We start from the raw sequence: 17,155 nt of genomic DNA, 5'->3' as shown, positions 1-17,155 counted from the left end.
CGGAGCCTGTGCTCCGCAACGGGAGAGGCCACAACGGTGAGAGGCCCGCGTACTGCCAAAAAAAAAAAAAAAAAAAAAAGGCATCCAAATTGGAAAGGAAGAAATAAGATTATCTTTGTTTGTAGCTAACATGATCTTGTATATAGAAAAATCTAAAGAATCCACAAAAAACTCTGTTAGAACTAATAAATGAATTCAGCAACACTGCAACAAAATCAACATATATAAATCATTTGCTTTTCTATATACTAACAATGAACAATCAAAAAAGAAAATTAAGAAAACAATCCATTTACAGTAGCATCAAAAAAGAATAAAATACTTAGGAATAACGTTAACCAAGGGGGTGAAAGACTTATACTTTGAAAACAAAATGTTGCTGAAAAAAAAGAGAAAGAAATTAAAGAAGTTAATAATAAATGGAAAGACATCCACATTCATGGATTGGGAGACTTAATTTGGTTAAGATGTCAACACTATCCAAAGTGATCTACAAATTCAATGCAATCTCTATCAAAATCCCAATGACATTTTTTGCAGAAATAGAAAAATCCATCCTAAAGTTCATATGGAATCTCTAGGGACCCCAAACAGCCAAAACAATCTTGAAAAAGAAGAACAAAGTTAGAGGATGCACAGTTCCTGATTTCAAACATCCTACAAAGCTACAAAGAGTAACTTTAACTTTGATTATAAAGACTAGTCAAAACAGGGTGGGACTGGCATAAAGACAGATACATACATCAATAGAATAAAACAGCCCAGAAATAAACCCTCATGTATACGGCCAAATGATTTTCATCATTAAATGGGAAAAGGATATTCTTTTTCTACAAGTTGTATTGGAAAAACTAAATATCCACACACAAAAGAATAAAATTGGACCCTTATGTTGCACAATAAACAAAAATTAATTTCAAATTAATCAAATACCTAAATGTAAGAGATAAAACTCTTATACAAAAACATAGGAGAAAAGTTTCATGACATTGGATTAAGCAATCATTTCTTGGATAAGACATCAAAACATAGGCAATGAAAGAAAAATTAGATAAATTAAACTATATCAAAATTGAAGACTTCTGTGCATCAAAAGACACAATCAACAGATTAAAAAGGCAATGGGAGAAAATATTTGCAAATCATATCCCTGAAAATGGGTTAATATCCAGAATTACAGCTCAGCAACAACCAACCAAACAACCTGATTCAAAAATAGGCAAAGGACTTACAGATTTTTCTCCAAAGAAGATATATAAATGGTCAATAAGCACATGAAGAGATGCTCAACATCACTAATCATTAGGGAAATGCAAATCAAAACCACAAGATACCATCTCATACCCATTAGAAAGGCTACTATTAAAAAAAATACAAAAAAACCAGAAAGTAACAAGTATTGGCAAGAATGTGGAGATATTGGAACACTTGTGCATTATTGGTGGGAATGTAAAATGGTGCAGCTGCTGTGGAAAATAGTATGGTGGTTCCTTAAAAAATTAAAAATAGGATTATCATATGATCTACCCATTTCATTTCTGGGTATATACCCAAAAGACTTGAAAGCAGGGTCTCTAAGAGATATTTGTATGCCCATGTTCATAGTAGCATTATTCACAATTGCTGAAAGGTGGATAAATATAGCCAAGTATTCATCAACAGATGAATGGATAAACAAAATGTGGTATATACAGTGGAACATTATTTAGAATAAAAGGAAGGAAATTCTGACACATGCTATGACATGGATGAGCACTGAGGACATTATGGTAAGTGAAATAAGCCAGTCACAAAGAGACAAATATTGTATGATTCAATTTATATGAGTTCCCAGATTAGCAAATCCATAGACAAAAAGTATAATGGTGATTACACGAGGGCTGGTGGTGGGGGGGGAATGGGAAGTTATTGGTTAATGGGTACAGAGCTTCAGTTTTGCAAGATGAAAACAGTTCTGGAGATGAATGGTGGTGATGGTTGTACAAAAATGTAGATATACTTAATGCCACTGAGCTGTACACTTAAAAATGGTTAAGGGAATTCTCTGGTGACCCAGTGGTTAAGAATCCGCCTGCCAATGCAGGGGACACGGGTTCAATCCCTGGTCTGGGAAGATTCCACATGCTGCAGAGCAACTAAGCCCGAGTGCCACAACGACTGAGCCTGTGTGCCTAGGGCCTGTGCTTTGCAATAAGAGAAGCCACCGCAATGAGAAGCCGCACACCGCCACAGAGAGTAGCCCCCGCTCGCCACAGCTACAGAAAGCCCACGTGCAGCAATGAAGACCCAATGCAACCAAAAATAAACAAATAAATAAAATTGATTCTTTAAAAAAAAAGAAAAAAAGAGAGGTTACCCTTATAAAAAAAAATTGGTTAAGATGATACGTTTTATGCTATGTGTATTTTACCAGGGTTAAAAAATAAGTAAATTAAGTTTAAAAAAAAAAGGTCTGCTGAACGAATGTTGGTGCCACTGAACTTTTTAAAAGCCCGTCTTTCTAGTCAAACACAAGTCCTAATGATGGTGCCAAATGCAACTTACTTGTATGCCAGGGCTCCAGCAAAGTGCTTCTGGATGTATGTGTCCATTACAGGTCGGAAATGGAAATATTTGATGTCTCGGAGCAGGTTGATGATGAATACCTGGGAGAGATAGAGGGTAGCAGAATTAATTGGAGGCCTCCAACCTATCCCCAGCAGGAAACAACTCTTGATTCTTCAAGGAATGGCAAACTGCTAGTGTTTTCTCCAGTGTTCCCAGTGAATGTAGGATTTCCATTCTGTGTCTGTATTTCTGTCATATTTGTTCTATTCCTAACATCCCTGGCCTCCCATTCCAAACTTGGGACTCATTTGTCAATGCCAGTGTTACTTTGAGCTTCTCTCTTCACGAATGCTAGGTGGTTCAATATGGACCTAGGGAATACAAAACAATACCTGTGTAGGTGGCATAAACACTAAGTTGTCTCAAAAAACTTGGAAAAGAGAGAGAGAAAAATATTGTCCTCTAAGCCAAACCAGCCTATGAAAGGCTGTACCCTTCGGAAATGGGGTTGGCTGGCCAGGGAAACAAGGAAGAAGAAAAGCCAGAGAAGCAAACTTTGCAAGTACCATTCTAACTCTTGCCTCTGCTCCTCATCTATCAGGTAGACTCAGAGTATCTGGTTCTCCTTGAACATACAGCCCTCCTGTAGGACTGGATATATTCAACAAAACGCACTGAACATCCAAATCACTGTCCTTGCACACTAAGCAACCTTCTGAGACTCTGGCTCCCAAACCACTGCATAGAGGAAGAGAGTGTGGTGCTCCACCAGCACAAGTGAGTCTCTGCTTTTCCTGGTGGTTGTATCCTACTTTTGTAAGTGGAAAAACAGGCTGTCTTGTTTCCTATATTAGTCTCTGGGCCTTTTGTTGGTGTAGGTCACTATTTCAGGGGCTAGGAAACCCTGCAACAGTGGTGAGACTGAGTATCAAAACTACAAAGTTGAAGTCCAGATTTGATCTTGTAGGGCTCTGCCTGGTAGGGTGATTGTTGGTCTTCCTTGGGTGACACTCCTCAGTTCCTTTTCTATTGGAAACATCTACATCTTGTGCTGACTCACTATAATAAGTTGCTTTCCTTAGATTTTTAAAAAATATGTGATGGGAATAATTAATAAAAATCAGGAAGGGTGAGACTTACCAAAGACTGAAACACCAACAGGCCATATTTCTCTGTATTATCATCCAAAATCACAAACAGCGTATCTAAGATGTCCTGTAGAAACTGCAACAGCATAAAAATCAGAGGGCTCAGGTCTTTGGACCTTGGACACATGTTCAAACTTCCATACACCAATGAATTTATTTCCCAGTAAACAAAGTCAAAGATCTCCTAATATCTCAAACCACCACTTAAAAATAACCTAGTATCCCACCTCCGCCTAGCCAAGAAATAACTAGGTGGACTTGGGGGTGTTTGCTTACAGCCCAAAGGGCCCTAAGAGAGACTTAAAGAGGCTCTTCCTCTTGGGTAAGTGATAAACTTATAAGGAAAGAGCAATTACCTAAAAAACATAGGACATCCATGTAGAACAGTAATTTTGAAATAAAGACAATCTAAGTGATTCTTTATTTAAAAAAAATAAACTATTTATTTATCGGCTGCATTGGGTCTTCGTTGCTGTGTGCGGGCTTTCTCTAGTTGCAGTGAGTGGGGGCTACTCTTTTTTTTTTTTTTTCCCCTCTTTATTGGAGTATAATTGCTCTACAATGGTGTGTTCATTTCTGCTTTATAACAAAGTGAATCAGTTATACATATACATATGTTCCCATATCTCTTCCCTCTTGTGTCTCCCTCCCTCCCACCCTCCCTATCCCACCCCTCCAGGCGGTCACAAAGCCCCCAGCTGATCTCCCTGTGCTATGCGGCTGCTTCCCACTAGCTATCTATTTTACGTTTGGTAGCGTATATATATCCATGCCACTCTCTCACTTTGTCACAGCTTACCCTTCCCCCTCCCCATATCCTCAAGTCCATTCTCTAGTAGGTCTGTATCTTTATTCCTGTCTTACCTCTAGGTTCTTCATGACATTTTTCTTTTCTTAAATTCCATATATATGTGTTACCATACGGTATTTGTCTTTCCCTTTCTGACTTACTTCACTCTGTATGACAGACTCTAGGTCCATCCACCTCATTACAAATAGCTCAATTTCATTTCTTTTTATGGCTGAGTAATATTCCATTGTATATATGTGCCACATCTTTTTTTAAGTATTTATTTATTATTACATCTTTATTGAAGTATAATTGCTTTACAATGGTGTGTTAGTTTCTGCTTTATAACAAAGTGAATCAGTTATACATACAAATATGTTCCCATATCTCTTCCCTCTTGCGTCTCCCTCCCTCCCACCCTCCCTATCCCACCCCTCCAGGCAGTCACAAAGCACCGAGCTGATCTCCCTGTGCTATGCGGCTGCTTCACACTAGCTATCTACCTTACGTTTGGTAGTGTATATAGGTCCATGCCTCTCTCTCGCTTTGTCACAGCTTACCCTTCCCCCTCCCCATATCCTCAAGTCCGTTCTCTAGTAGGTCTGTGTCTTTATTCCTGTCTTACCCCTATTCGTGACATTTTTTTTCTTAAATTCCATATATATGTGTTAGCATACGGTATCTGTCTTTCTCTTTCTGACTTACTTCACTCTGTATCACAGACTCTAGGTCTATCCACCTCATTACAAATAGCTCAATTTTGTTTCTTTTTATGGCTGAGTAATATTCCATTGTATATATGTGCCACATCTTCTTTATCCACTCATCCGATGATGGACACTTAGGTTGTTTCCATCTCCGGGCTATTGTAAGTAGAGCTGCAATGAACATTTTGGTACATGACTCTTTCTGAATCATGGTTTTCTCACGGTATATGCCCAGTAGTGGGATTGCTGGGTCATATGGTGGTTCTATTTGTAGTTTTTTAAGGAACCTCCATAATGTTCTCCATAGTGGCTGTACCAATTCACATTCCCACCAGCAGTGCAAGAGTGTTCCCTTTTCTCCACACCCCCTCCAGCATCTATTCTTTCTAGATTTTTTGATGATGGCCGTTCTGACTGGTGCAAGATGATATTTCATGGTAGTTTTGATTTGCATTTCTCTAATGATTAATGATGTTGAGCATTCTTTCATGTGTTTGTTGGCAGTCTGTATATCTTCTTTGGAGAAATGTCTATTTAGGTCTTCTGCCCATTTTTGGATTGGGTTGTTTGTTTTTTTGTTATTGAGCTGCGTGAGCTGCTTGTAAATTTTGGAGATTAATCCTTTGTCAGTAGCTTCATTTGCAAATATTTTCTCCCATTCTGAGGGTTGTCTTTTCATCTTCTTTATGGTTTCCTTTGCTGTGCAAAAGCTTTGAAGTTTCATTAGGTCCCATTTGTTTATTTTTGTTTTTATTTCCATTTCTCTAGGAGGTGGGTCAAAAAGGATCTTGCTGTGATTTATGTCATAGAGTGTTCTGCCTATGTTTTCCTCTAAGAGTTTGATAGTTTCTGGCCTTACATTTAGGTCCTTAATCCATTTTGAGCTTATTTTTGTGTATGGTGTTACGGAGTGATCTAATCTCATACTTTTACATGTACCTGTCCAGTTTTCCCAGCACCACTATTGAAGAGGCTGTCCTTTCTCCACTGTACATTCCTGCCTCCTTTATCAAAGATAAGGTGACCATATGTGCGTGGGTTTATCTCTGGGCTTTCTATCCTGTTCCATTGATCTATCTTTCTGTTTTTGTGCCAGTACTATACTGTCTTGATTACTGTAGCTTTGTAGTATAGTCTGAAGTCAGGGAGCCTGATTCCTCCAGCTCCGTTTTTCGTTCTCAAGATTGCTTTGGCTATTTGGGGTCTTTTGTGTTCCATACAAATTGTGAAACTTTTTGTTCTAGTTCTGTGAAAAATACCAGTGGTAGTTTGATAGGGATTGCATTGAATCTGTAGATTGCTTTGGGTAGTAGAGTCATTTTCACAATGTTGATTCTTCCAATCCAATAACATGGTATTTCTCTCCATCTATTTGTATCATCTTTAATTTCTTTCATCAGTGTCTTATAATTTTCTGCATACAGGTCTTTTGTCTCCTTACGTAGGTTTATTTCTAGATATTTTATTCTTTTTGTTGCAATGGTAAATGGGAGTATTTTCTTAATTTCACTTTCAGATTTTTCATCATTAGTGTATAGGAATGCGAGAGATTTCTGTGCATTAATTTTGTATCCTGCTACTTTACCAAATTCATTGATTAGCTCTAGTAGTTTTCTGGTAGCATCTTTAGGATTCTCTATGTATAGAATCACCTGTGAAGCCATCTGGTCCTGGGCTTTTGTTTGTTGGAAGATTTTTAATCACAGTTTAAAATTCAGGCTTTGTGATTGGTCTGTTTATATTTTCTATTTCTTCCTGTTTCAGTCTCGGAAGGTTGTGCTTTTCTAAGAATTAGTCCATTTCTTTCAGGTTGTCAATTTTAATGGCATAGAGTTGCTTGTAGTAATCTCTCATGATCCTTTGTATTTCTGCAGTGTCAGTTGTTACTTCTCCTTTTTTATTTCTAATTCTATTGATTTGAGTCTTCTCCCTTTTTTTCTTGATGAGTCTAGCTAACGGTTTATCAATTTTGTTTATCTTCTCAAAGAACCAGCTTTTAGTTTTATTGATCTTTGCTATCGTTTCCTTCATTTCTTTTTCATTTATTTCTGATCTGATTTTTATGATTTCTTTCCTTCTGCTAACTTTGGGGTTCTTTTGTTCTTCCTTCTCTAATTGCTTTAGGTGCAAGGTTAGGTTGTTTATTCGAGATGTTTCCTGTTTCTTAAGGTAGGATTGTATTGCTATTAACTTCCCTCTTAGAACTGCTTTTGCTGCATCCCATAGGTTTTGGGTCGTCATGTCTCCATTGTCATTTGTTTCTAGGTATTTTTTGATTTCCTCTTTGGTTTCTTCAGTGATCACTTCGTTATTAAGTAGTGTATTGTTTAGCCTCCATGTATTTGTATTTTTTACAGATCTTTTCCTGTAATTGATATCTAGTCTCATAGTGTTGTGGTCGGAAAAGATACTTGATACAATTTCAATTTTCTTAAATTTATCAAGGCTTGATTTGTGTCCCAAGATATGATCTATCCTGGAGAATGTTATATGAGCACTTGAGAAAAATGTGTATTCTGTTGGTTTTGGATGGAATGTCCTATAAATATCAATTAAGTCCATCTTGTTTAATGTATCATTTAAAGCTTGTGTTTCCTTATTTATTTTCATTTTGGATGATCTGTCCATTGGTGAAAGTGGGGTGTTAAAGTCTCCTACTATGAATGTGTTACTGTCAATTTCCCCTTTTATGGCTGTTAGTATTTGCCTTATGTACTGAGGTGCTCCTATGTTGGGTGCATAAATATTTACAATTGTTATCTCTTCTTCTTGGATTGATCCCTTGATCATTATGTAGTGTCCTTCTTTGTGTCTTCTAATAGTCTTTATTTTAAAGTCTATTTTGTCTGATATGAGAATTGCTACTCCAGCTTTCTTTTGGTTTCCATTTGCATGGAGTATCTTTTTCCATCCCCTTATTTTCAGTCTGTATGTGTCTCTAGGTCAGAAGTGGGTCTCTTGTAGACAGCATATATGTGGGTCTTGTTTTTGTGTCCATTCAGCCAGTCTGTGTCTTTTGGTGGGAGCATTTTGTCCACTTACATTTAAGGTAATTATCAATATGTATGTTCCTATTACCATTTTCTTAATTGTTTTGGGTTTGTTATTGTAGGTCTTTTCCTTCTCTTGTGTTTCTTGCCTAGAGAAGTTCCTTTAGCATTTGCTGTAAAGCTGGTTTGGTGGTGCTGAACTCTCTCAGCTTTTGCTTGTCTGTAAAGGTTTTAATTTCTCCATCAAATCTGAATGAGATCCTTGCTGGGTAGAGTAATCTTGGCTGAAGGTTTTTCTCCTTCATCACTTTAAATATGCCCTGCCACTCCTTCTGGTTTGCAGAGTTTCTGCTGAAAGATCAGCTGTTAACCTTATGGGGATTCCCTTGTGTGTTATTTATTGTTTTTCCCTTGCTGTTTTTAATATGTTTGCTTTGTATTTAATTTTTGACAGTTTGATTAATATGTGTCAGCATATTTCTCTTTGGATTTATCCTGTATGGGACTCTCTGTGCTTCCTGGACTTGATTAACTATTTCCTTTCCCATATTAGGGAAGTTTTCAACTATAATCTCTTCAAATATTTTCTCAGTCCCTTTCTTTTTCTCTTCTTCTTCCGGAACCCCTATAATTCGAATGTTGGTGCATTTGATGTTGTCCCAGAGGTCTCTGAGACTGTACTCGGTTCTTTTCATTCTTTTTTCTTTATTCTGCTCTGCTGTAGTTATTTCCACTATTTTATCTTCCAGGTCACTTATCCATTCCTCTGCCTCAGTTATTCTGCTATTGATCCCATCTAGAGTATTTTTAATTTCATTTATTGTGTTGTTCATCATTGCTTGTTTCATCTTTAGTTCTTCTAGGTCCTTGTTAAATGTTTCTTGCATTTTGTCTATTCTATACCCAAGATTTTGGATCATCTTTACTATCATTATTCTGAATTCTTTTTCAGGTAGACTGCCTATTTCCTCTTCATTTGTTAGGTCTGGTGGGTTTTTATCTTGCTCCTTCATCTGCTGTGTGTTTTTCTGTCTTCTCATTTTGCTTATCTTACTGTGTTTGGGGTCTCCTTTTTGCACGCTGCAGGTTCGTAGTTCCCGTTGCTTTTGGTGTCTGTCCCCAGTGGCTAAAGTTGGTTCAGTGGGTTGTGTAGGCTTCCTGGTGGAGGGGACTAGTGCCTGTGTTCTGGTGGATGAAGCTGGATCTTGTCTTTCTGGTGGTTAGGTCCACGTCTGGTGGTGTGTTTTGGGGTGTCTGTGGACTTATTATGATTTTAGGCAGCCTCTCTGCTAATGGGTGGGGTTGTGTTCCTGTCTTGCTAGTTGTTTGGCATAGGGTGTCCCACACTGTAGCTTGCTGGTCATTGAGTGAAGCTGGGTGCTGGTGTTGAGATGGAGATCTCTGGGAGATATTCGCCGTTTGATATTATGTGGGAGGTCTCTTGTGGACCAGTGTCCTGAAGTTGGCTCTCCCACCTCAGAGGCACAGCACTGACTCCTGGCTGCATCACCAAGAGCCTTTCGTCCACACGGCTGATGTAGATTCCTGTAGTTTCTCTCTCTTCCTCTTCTTTTTCTTACCCTTTCAAAAGAGACCAGTGTGTGTGGTGAGTCTGGCCTCCAGCTGCTGGGCCCGACGCTGACGCCCCCGCTTGCACTCCCGCCTCAGAGCAGGGGGGGCTACTCTTTGTTGCGGTGCGCGGGCTTCTCATTGCAGTGGCTTCTCCTGTTGTGGAGCAGAGGCTCTAGGCGTGTGGGCTTCAGTAGTTGTGGCTCACGGGCTCTAGAGCTTAGGCTCAGTAGTTGTGGCTCACGGGCTTAGCTGCTCTGCGGCATGTGGGATCTTCCTGGACCAGGGCTTGAACCTGTGTCCCCTGCCTTGGCAGGTGGATTCTTAATCACTGCACCACCAGGGAAGTCCCAATCTAACTGATTCTGATGCCAAATCCATGTTGAGAAAAAGGGCTTACTTTCCTGGGTCCCCCAAAATTTGATAGTCCCTTGTTCTCCTCTATGGCCTAACTCTGTAGAGGACATTTGGATGAGGCTGTGGCAAGCTAGGCCTTAACTATAGAAACTATTCTTTGGTCTAGAAATTACTATTCCAGGAGAAGGGAAAATGCAGCTGATGAGGGCTGTCAAAGAGGGTAAAATATCTGGAATCACCATTGTTTTTTGAACACGTGCCTTTTTCTTTCTAAGATGCAAAAACCAAGAGAGAGAATAATAAATACTCATGGATGCTCCCAGTCTTAAAAAATCAAATCTAATATTCTGTTGGTCAAAATGCAATTTAATGATATAATGTTTACAACTTATTTCAAAACAATAGAAGGTAGAAGGCATGGCTGAGGAGTTTATGGGCAGGACTGACCATGGGCTGATGTCAGGGGTAACTGATAGGATAGGTACATGTATGGTTATTTATTCTATTCTGTCAACTTTTTATGGTATGTTTGAAATCTTACAATAAAAAGTAAAAATTAATTAAAATGCTAGCATAATCTCTTTAATTCTCTCCGGCTGGCTTGAGACAAATACTGTTGCTAAAACCAGAAATGCTGGTAGGATGTTCTTTTGTCGGGAATGTAACAACTCAGCCTTAAAAGGATCACAGACTTTTCTTAATACCTGGTCTGTTTTACTGGTTAAATTTTTCATATATTTAGAAGGCAAAAAATGCCCTGAGTATAAGGGCATTTATCTTAAGTTTCAAAAACTAGTATTAGCTTGTTTGTATAATGAGTTCTTTTAAAAATGTATAATATTCTGATCAATTGATTAACACAAAATTCATACAAGACTTCAAAAAAGTACAAATGTTCTTTGTTCTTTTAAAAATGTTCTTTTAAAAATGTATAATATTCTGATCAATTGATTAAGACAAAATTCATAAAAGACTTCAAAAAAGTACAAAGCCATACACAGACTTTAAAATTATTCCTTGTTTGGAGACACCATGTTGTGTATTATTGAGTCAATGGAAGCTGTAAAATGAAAGTACAGACAGTGCAATGCTAATAGATTTGACACTTGCAATGATAAAGCCAAGAATGCTCACTGATAGACAAGTTGACTTCTTGACATTTAATCTCTATCCTACATTCCATTGCCCTTGCTGATCACCAAAAGTACTTCCATTTTCCTCAGCTGAGTTCAGTCCATTGTGCAGAATCCACCTACTGGGCTTTCACCATCAGGAAGTGCCTGGGAGTTTTCTTGAGCTAAAGTCAGGTGGGCAAACACCTGGCTTCTACACACTGCGGAGAAGCCCTATGGAAAACAACTGGGGTCTGGTAGTGTTGCTGTCAGCCTGCTCAGACCATTAGATAGGAAATGTCACAAAAGTACTTGAAAAAGCAATTGAGGAAGGGAGTAAGGAAGGGTCCCCTATTACGGACTCTAGTGAGAGTCTGGGCAAAATCAACAGTTACAGTTAATGGAGAGTATTCAGAGTTCCTGTAGATAATCAAGAGAGTAGAGCCAAGAAGACATCAGGCTGGATTTGTGGTAAAGGTTTACAAAGTAAGGGAAGAGAGAGGAAGGGAGAGGAGACCTAAAGGCATGTGGGCAGCAGCACACACTGGGATTGTTTCTGAGAGGGTGTTTTTATCACTGCCCTTTAATTACCAGTTTGCTTTCTAGGAAGAAAAACAAGGCAGAAAATAGGGCTTAAAACTTAAAGGTAGTTTCTAAAAGGTAATAAACCTGATGTGATACCTACTTAAAAAAAAGAAGTTAAGAAAGAAAAATACCTTTATTTCTACTCACCTAATTATATACCTCGAGAAATGGTCTTAGAGGCTTACTGGCAGAAATCAAGGGGAAGTGAGGCCTTCTGCCCAGATTCTTGCTCAGGTAGCATGTGTGAATTGTGTGAAGCCATACCTTAACAATTTCCTCCCCACTGACATGCCGCAGACGCCCTAGGATGTCCATGATCCGGTCTGGAAAGGCCTTCCATTTCAGCAGAGCAAGGAGGTCCACTAGGAAGCAAGCCCAAAAGACAGTGAACCCTGGCTTCGTCATGGACAAGCAAAGCCCAGACTCTCCCTGCCAAGGACAGGTGAGACCTAGAAGGACAGAAATAGCTACGAGCAGTATAACAGCCTCTGGAGTGCTGAGATAAAGGTTAAAGACACATCTGTAAAGTCTGAATGTCACTCAGGAGCTGCTAAAACCATGGAAAATCTCATAGGCTGCTATTGCCGAATGATTTCTTCAATTACATATGAAAAGAATTCCCTCACTGTGGCATGAAAAAGCAATAATTTGTCTCTTTTAACATGTATCAGCAACATGGACCAGCAAGTGAGAACAGTGGAGGGCACCATGCTGCAGGCACCATCACCTACCATTCTGGGTGAGTTTGGTGGAGGAGAGCTGTGTGGAAATGAAGAAAGACTCTTTGGTGCTGCGTTGGAAGATGAGGCTGGAGGGGATGTTAGGGCAGCCGTTATAGTCCTCTTTGCAGCAGGGCAGGCCCAAGTACAGAGCATGGTTGTTAAACGTGCTATTCTCATCACACTATAGGCAAAAGTAGAGAATACAGAATGTTTCTTGAACCATGCCACCTGTAAAAAATCAGGTCCCAGGGAATTTCTGAGTTGATGTTTACTCTCATCTTCCTGAGGCTGGACCTTGGACCTCAGGTCCTCTTAGAAGAGTGCTTTCTAAGCACTTTAAAAGTGCTTTTCATTTCTTTCTCCAGAACGGCTCACATGCCTTTTAAAGAGAACATGGTGGGGCTCGTGGCCTCTACCTGGTATGCAGGCAACCTTGAGTGCCAGCTATGCTGTGACAGCTGACAGAACCCCAATCTCAAATAGCAGGTCGCGGAATGAACAAGCCAAGGCCATAAGAGCACAGAGGGGTTGGTAACAGATTTCCATGACTAGTGGAGTGGGAGGTGGAAAACAAAGGCCCTGCGGGCATTACTTATGGGAGGAAGCTCACTTCATTTAGAAGACAAAAGACTGCCCACAGCTGTCCTGCTGTCTCAACCAGCGCATTACCCTGGATCGTCTGGCCCGCTCAGTGAAAACCACCTAACTGAGAACCATGTGTGAGAGTGGTCTCAGCAGGGTGAGAGACAGCCAGGCTCTGTACCTTGTACACATAGAGCTCGTGGATATCATCTGAGAGGGTGGTGCCGTCATCCCGCATCAGGGGTGAGAATGCAAAGCCAAAGAGTTTCTTTTCCCCTTTGTCCTTTGCTGCAAATCAGAGCCAAGCATTAGTTGTTTTGCCACACACTTTGCTTTTCAACAGCAATTCCCTTTTGGCTTATCACCGATGCTCTTTACTTCTTTGTCCCTTACTTTGTTCATTAATTAGGTAGCAACCTGACGGCAAGAATGATGAGAAATGTACTAGACTGAGTTTCCATTCATATCCCAAGGTACACAGGCAACCTAGACTCAAATAGAAACTAAATTGCTAGTCTTGATAAACCAGGGGCTCTTTAAGAAGGAGTTTAATACATACAAAGGAAACCCCCAAAGAGGAATGACCCTGGCAATTATCCAGCATCCAGGTCAGACACTACAACAGGACAATACCAGATCCCATGTTTCTGAATCACTGTCCAAAGGACAGCCTCTGATGATATCCCATCTCTAAGTACACAACTCCTAATTTTCTTCCCCCAATAGTAAGAACTCTCTTACTTCTGTTCCAGAGAGGAAAGAGTTATATTCATATCCTCAAAGGAATGTGGAGAGAAGTCTCACTCACTGGAACAGTGTCTGAACTCGAAGCGCAGGTGGGAGCCCCGGAACCGATCAATGGGGATGGGCAATTTGATAATTTCTCCCCAGCGAGGACTATTACTGTGGTAGAGGACAAAGGAGTGGTACGAACTCCTATTCGGCTCTCCTGAACCCAAGCTGATGCAATCCTGGAAGAGAGAAGCAAAGTAAGGTGCCATCTTCCTGGAGGGATCCCTTGGATTTCCATGTCACCTAGGACATTTCATTTTCTCCTTTGTGCAGGTCTCATTTTCCCATCAGGCCAAATCTATAGATGACTTAAATTCAGTACTTTTGGAAACAACTGTCTAGACGGTATAAGAAATGAGCAGTCACAATGCTCCTTGTTTTCCTTGGGGCAGAGGTAACCACACTCATTGCTTAATAAACATGAGAAGCTGAGTGGTGCATCTGAATCACTAAGGTAGGCTCTTCATCCTCATTAAGAAAGGAAACAACGAATTCATAGGAGAAGTCAACCGTATATGGCACTTTCCAGATCAGAAAAATAATTAAATAATAAAATTAAATTTTAAAAATTAAATAATTAATTAAATAATAATAAAGTGGAGCTTGTTTTCTAATCTTTGGCCTAATGTTGCACTGGCATTTTAGGTTGCCCATGGCTGACTGTCCTTGGATATAAACAAGGTAGACCAGATTTAACTTGACCCCAGTTCCCAAATATTGATGTGAAAACCCAGTCCCAGGCCCGCCAGGAAGCTGTGGACAATACAATCAGGAGCAGCTCCTTGTCCACACAGGGTGGTGTGAACAGCTGACAGCTCTGCTGACCTCAGCATTATTCATACAAACAATGAACATGCCTTAGTCCTTGAGGTGGGTTTTTAAAATGACACACAAATCATTGTTTCTACCATTTCAACATTACCCTCCATTTCTTTCTAGGTTTGGGAGATGACTCTGACTAACTTTACCTTTTTCCTTCTGTAAAATATGGACGATCACTCCTGGTCTGCCTACCTCATAAGGCTGATGTCAACACACAGAAGCAAGGTTTGTAAAAGAGTGATTTGCCTTCTACCAAGAGACATGAAAATAATGCCTTTTTATTTGCCAGGGACTTGACCATGACTGACTGAGGGAAAAACTGACATAATGACAGTAGAAAAACAGCATTCCAGGTCTTCTCTTTTAATGAAGAGTGACAGAGGATCCTTGTACTGCACTGGCTAGAAATCATCTTTTACGGCCTGAGTCTGCTGTTCCTTGCCACATAACTTGGTAACAGCAAGTGGGTACCTAAGTTCCACCCTTTACTAAAGGGAAAGTATAACTTTCCATATTAGCTCAAGGAACAAAAAGCGTGGGACCTAATAACAGTTACCAAAACTAGGCAGCTCGATGCTAGACAGGTGGCTGAAAAAGTAACATGTAGGACAGAACTAGAGGGAATAGGTCTAAATTAGAACAGGAAGGATTCAGGTCAGACACTAGGAAGAATTTCTAAAAAGGCTGTATGACACTGCAAGTCATCAGAGCATACTGTAGAATTTCCTTGAAGAAAGGCTAAGGCGGAGAAGAATGCATATGGGGTGATTTGAGTTCAGCTCTTCCTGAAGAGGATGGGTCTTTGGACAAAGTCCACAAAAGCACTAAAATTATTACAGGATTAGCCTCCATTCCAAACTGACTGGCAAACTTTACCTTCAAGATTTCTCCATCTGCATAAAGCACATACATGGTCACTTCAATATTCTTCTGTACACTCTTTCCCCCTCTCTCGAAGTCCCCCTTCTCCAGGGTTAGGTACAGGTCATTGCGGATATCACCTGTGGGGAAAGAAATGTCATGTCTTCATGACCACAGAAGCCACTCTGCCCCATGTGCATGGAGGACAAAGCTAGCATCTGGATCCTCCAGGGTTCAGGTGGGTGCTCAGGGCATTCCAAGCTTGGTTAATAACAATGGACATTCTACCAATATCAGTGCAGCAGTACTCAGGTTGGTTAGTCATGTGCTCTCTAAGTCTGAATCTTAAAGGTGTTCACCACAGCTTGTCTAGGGTGGGAAAAGGCAGATTGCAGGTGTCTGCTCAGTCTCTCTCCCCTCCAGGAGAATAGCTGTAATCTAAGTCCCCCAGTCAGGAAAGATTTTAGAATCAACAGGAATAACACTTATTTTAATCATGTCTATGTCTTAACTACTAATCCCTCCTCCTTTCCCTCAAAAAAAAACCAAAAAACAAAAAAATCATTTCTCTTTTTTTTTCTTTGCTTTCTTTTTGCAACCCTCAATCCTTCTGAGTCTGACTAGAGGATAAACTACTACTTCCTTCTGGAGGCTTACCTCCAAATCCCATTCCCTGCTGGAGTGTCAGGCAGAGGTCACTGGACTGTCAGTTTGTCTTCTTTTTGTAGCAAGTGCTCTGGGAGCAGGTGACTCTCCAGGTGCCAAAGGACTGGGGTGACAGTCTGTTGTGCTCTTGTTGCTTCTGCGTGCTCTGACTCTAGCCCATACCTGCTGCTTGAGACTGGGCAGCAGTAGCTCAAACTGCAAGTCTGAAATGACCTAAGTCTCAAATGCCTTTTTTTAGGGGGGAAGGAATTGTCTGTTCATGCATAATAGGAGCTTATTTAGGCTGCTCTAAGCTTCTAAACCCATAAAATGACGAATTTTACTTAACACAAACTAAAGAAGGGCTTTTGACTTTCAAAAAAATAGTAAAGGCTGTGGGAAAAAAAATCTTCAAAGGAATGAAATGACAAAGGAAACCAGGTAAGGCCAAAGTGAAGATGTGTTAGGAGCCTGAAGAAATCAACTAAAAGTTAACGGAACAATTAATTAACTTGCAAAGCAAGCCAATTCAGAAGCCAGAAATACTTTCTCCTTCAGTTTTTAGAAAAACTGGCACATCTAAATTTGTTCATTACTTGGAATCACAATGACATAAGTCTTTGTTTTTGGTTAGCAACTGAGCTTTCTGGTTTGGTCAGATACATGATGACTGACAGCTCCTTTTCTGCACTGTCCACCTCTCTAACTGTGGAAGTGTCCGAGTGTCTCTTACATATGAAACAGTGATAGACCAGGACTGGCATATATCTTGGGCTTTGGGGGTCTTCATGACCAGACCTTCTATTATTCAGGTTGCCTTCCTACTGTAGGAGTGCAATCATGGTTATTTGGTCACATAATACTCTCAAAACACTTTGACCCAAGTGGGGAAGAGCAGTCCCTGAGAAACAATTATTCTCTGAAAG

General features: G+C 40.0%; 1 protein-coding gene across 11 annotated transcripts in view; it reads right to left on the bottom strand.

Moving 5' to 3' along the window:
- Positions 1 to 17,155, bottom strand: part of DOCK3 (dedicator of cytokinesis 3) — a 408,834-nt gene that overhangs the window by 76,467 nt on the left and 315,212 nt on the right. For all 11 annotated transcript variants that reach the window (XR_013830244.1, XM_079934759.1, XM_079934762.1 and 8 more), the window contains 7 exons: positions 15,600 to 15,724; positions 13,918 to 14,080; positions 13,291 to 13,397; positions 12,537 to 12,708; positions 12,070 to 12,167; positions 3,688 to 3,771; positions 2,545 to 2,645 (listed from right to left, as the gene is read on the bottom strand). Coding sequence is in view for 10 of the 11 variants with exons in the window: in XM_079934759.1 (XP_079790885.1) it covers positions 2,545 to 2,645; positions 3,688 to 3,771; positions 12,070 to 12,167; positions 12,537 to 12,708; positions 13,291 to 13,397; positions 13,918 to 14,080; positions 15,600 to 15,724 (850 nt within the window). In the remaining variant the exon portion in view is untranslated. The remainder of the gene's footprint in view (positions 1 to 2,544; positions 2,646 to 3,687; positions 3,772 to 12,069; positions 12,168 to 12,536; positions 12,709 to 13,290; positions 13,398 to 13,917; positions 14,081 to 15,599; positions 15,725 to 17,155) is intronic.

Source organism: Stenella coeruleoalba, assembly GCF_951394435.1.
Source record: "Stenella coeruleoalba genome assembly, chromosome: 10".
NCBI classification, from domain to species: Eukaryota; Metazoa; Chordata; class Mammalia; order Artiodactyla; family Delphinidae; genus Stenella; species Stenella coeruleoalba.
The sequence above is the reverse complement of the archived record's forward strand: the minus strand, read 5'-3'. Positions and strand labels throughout refer to the sequence as shown.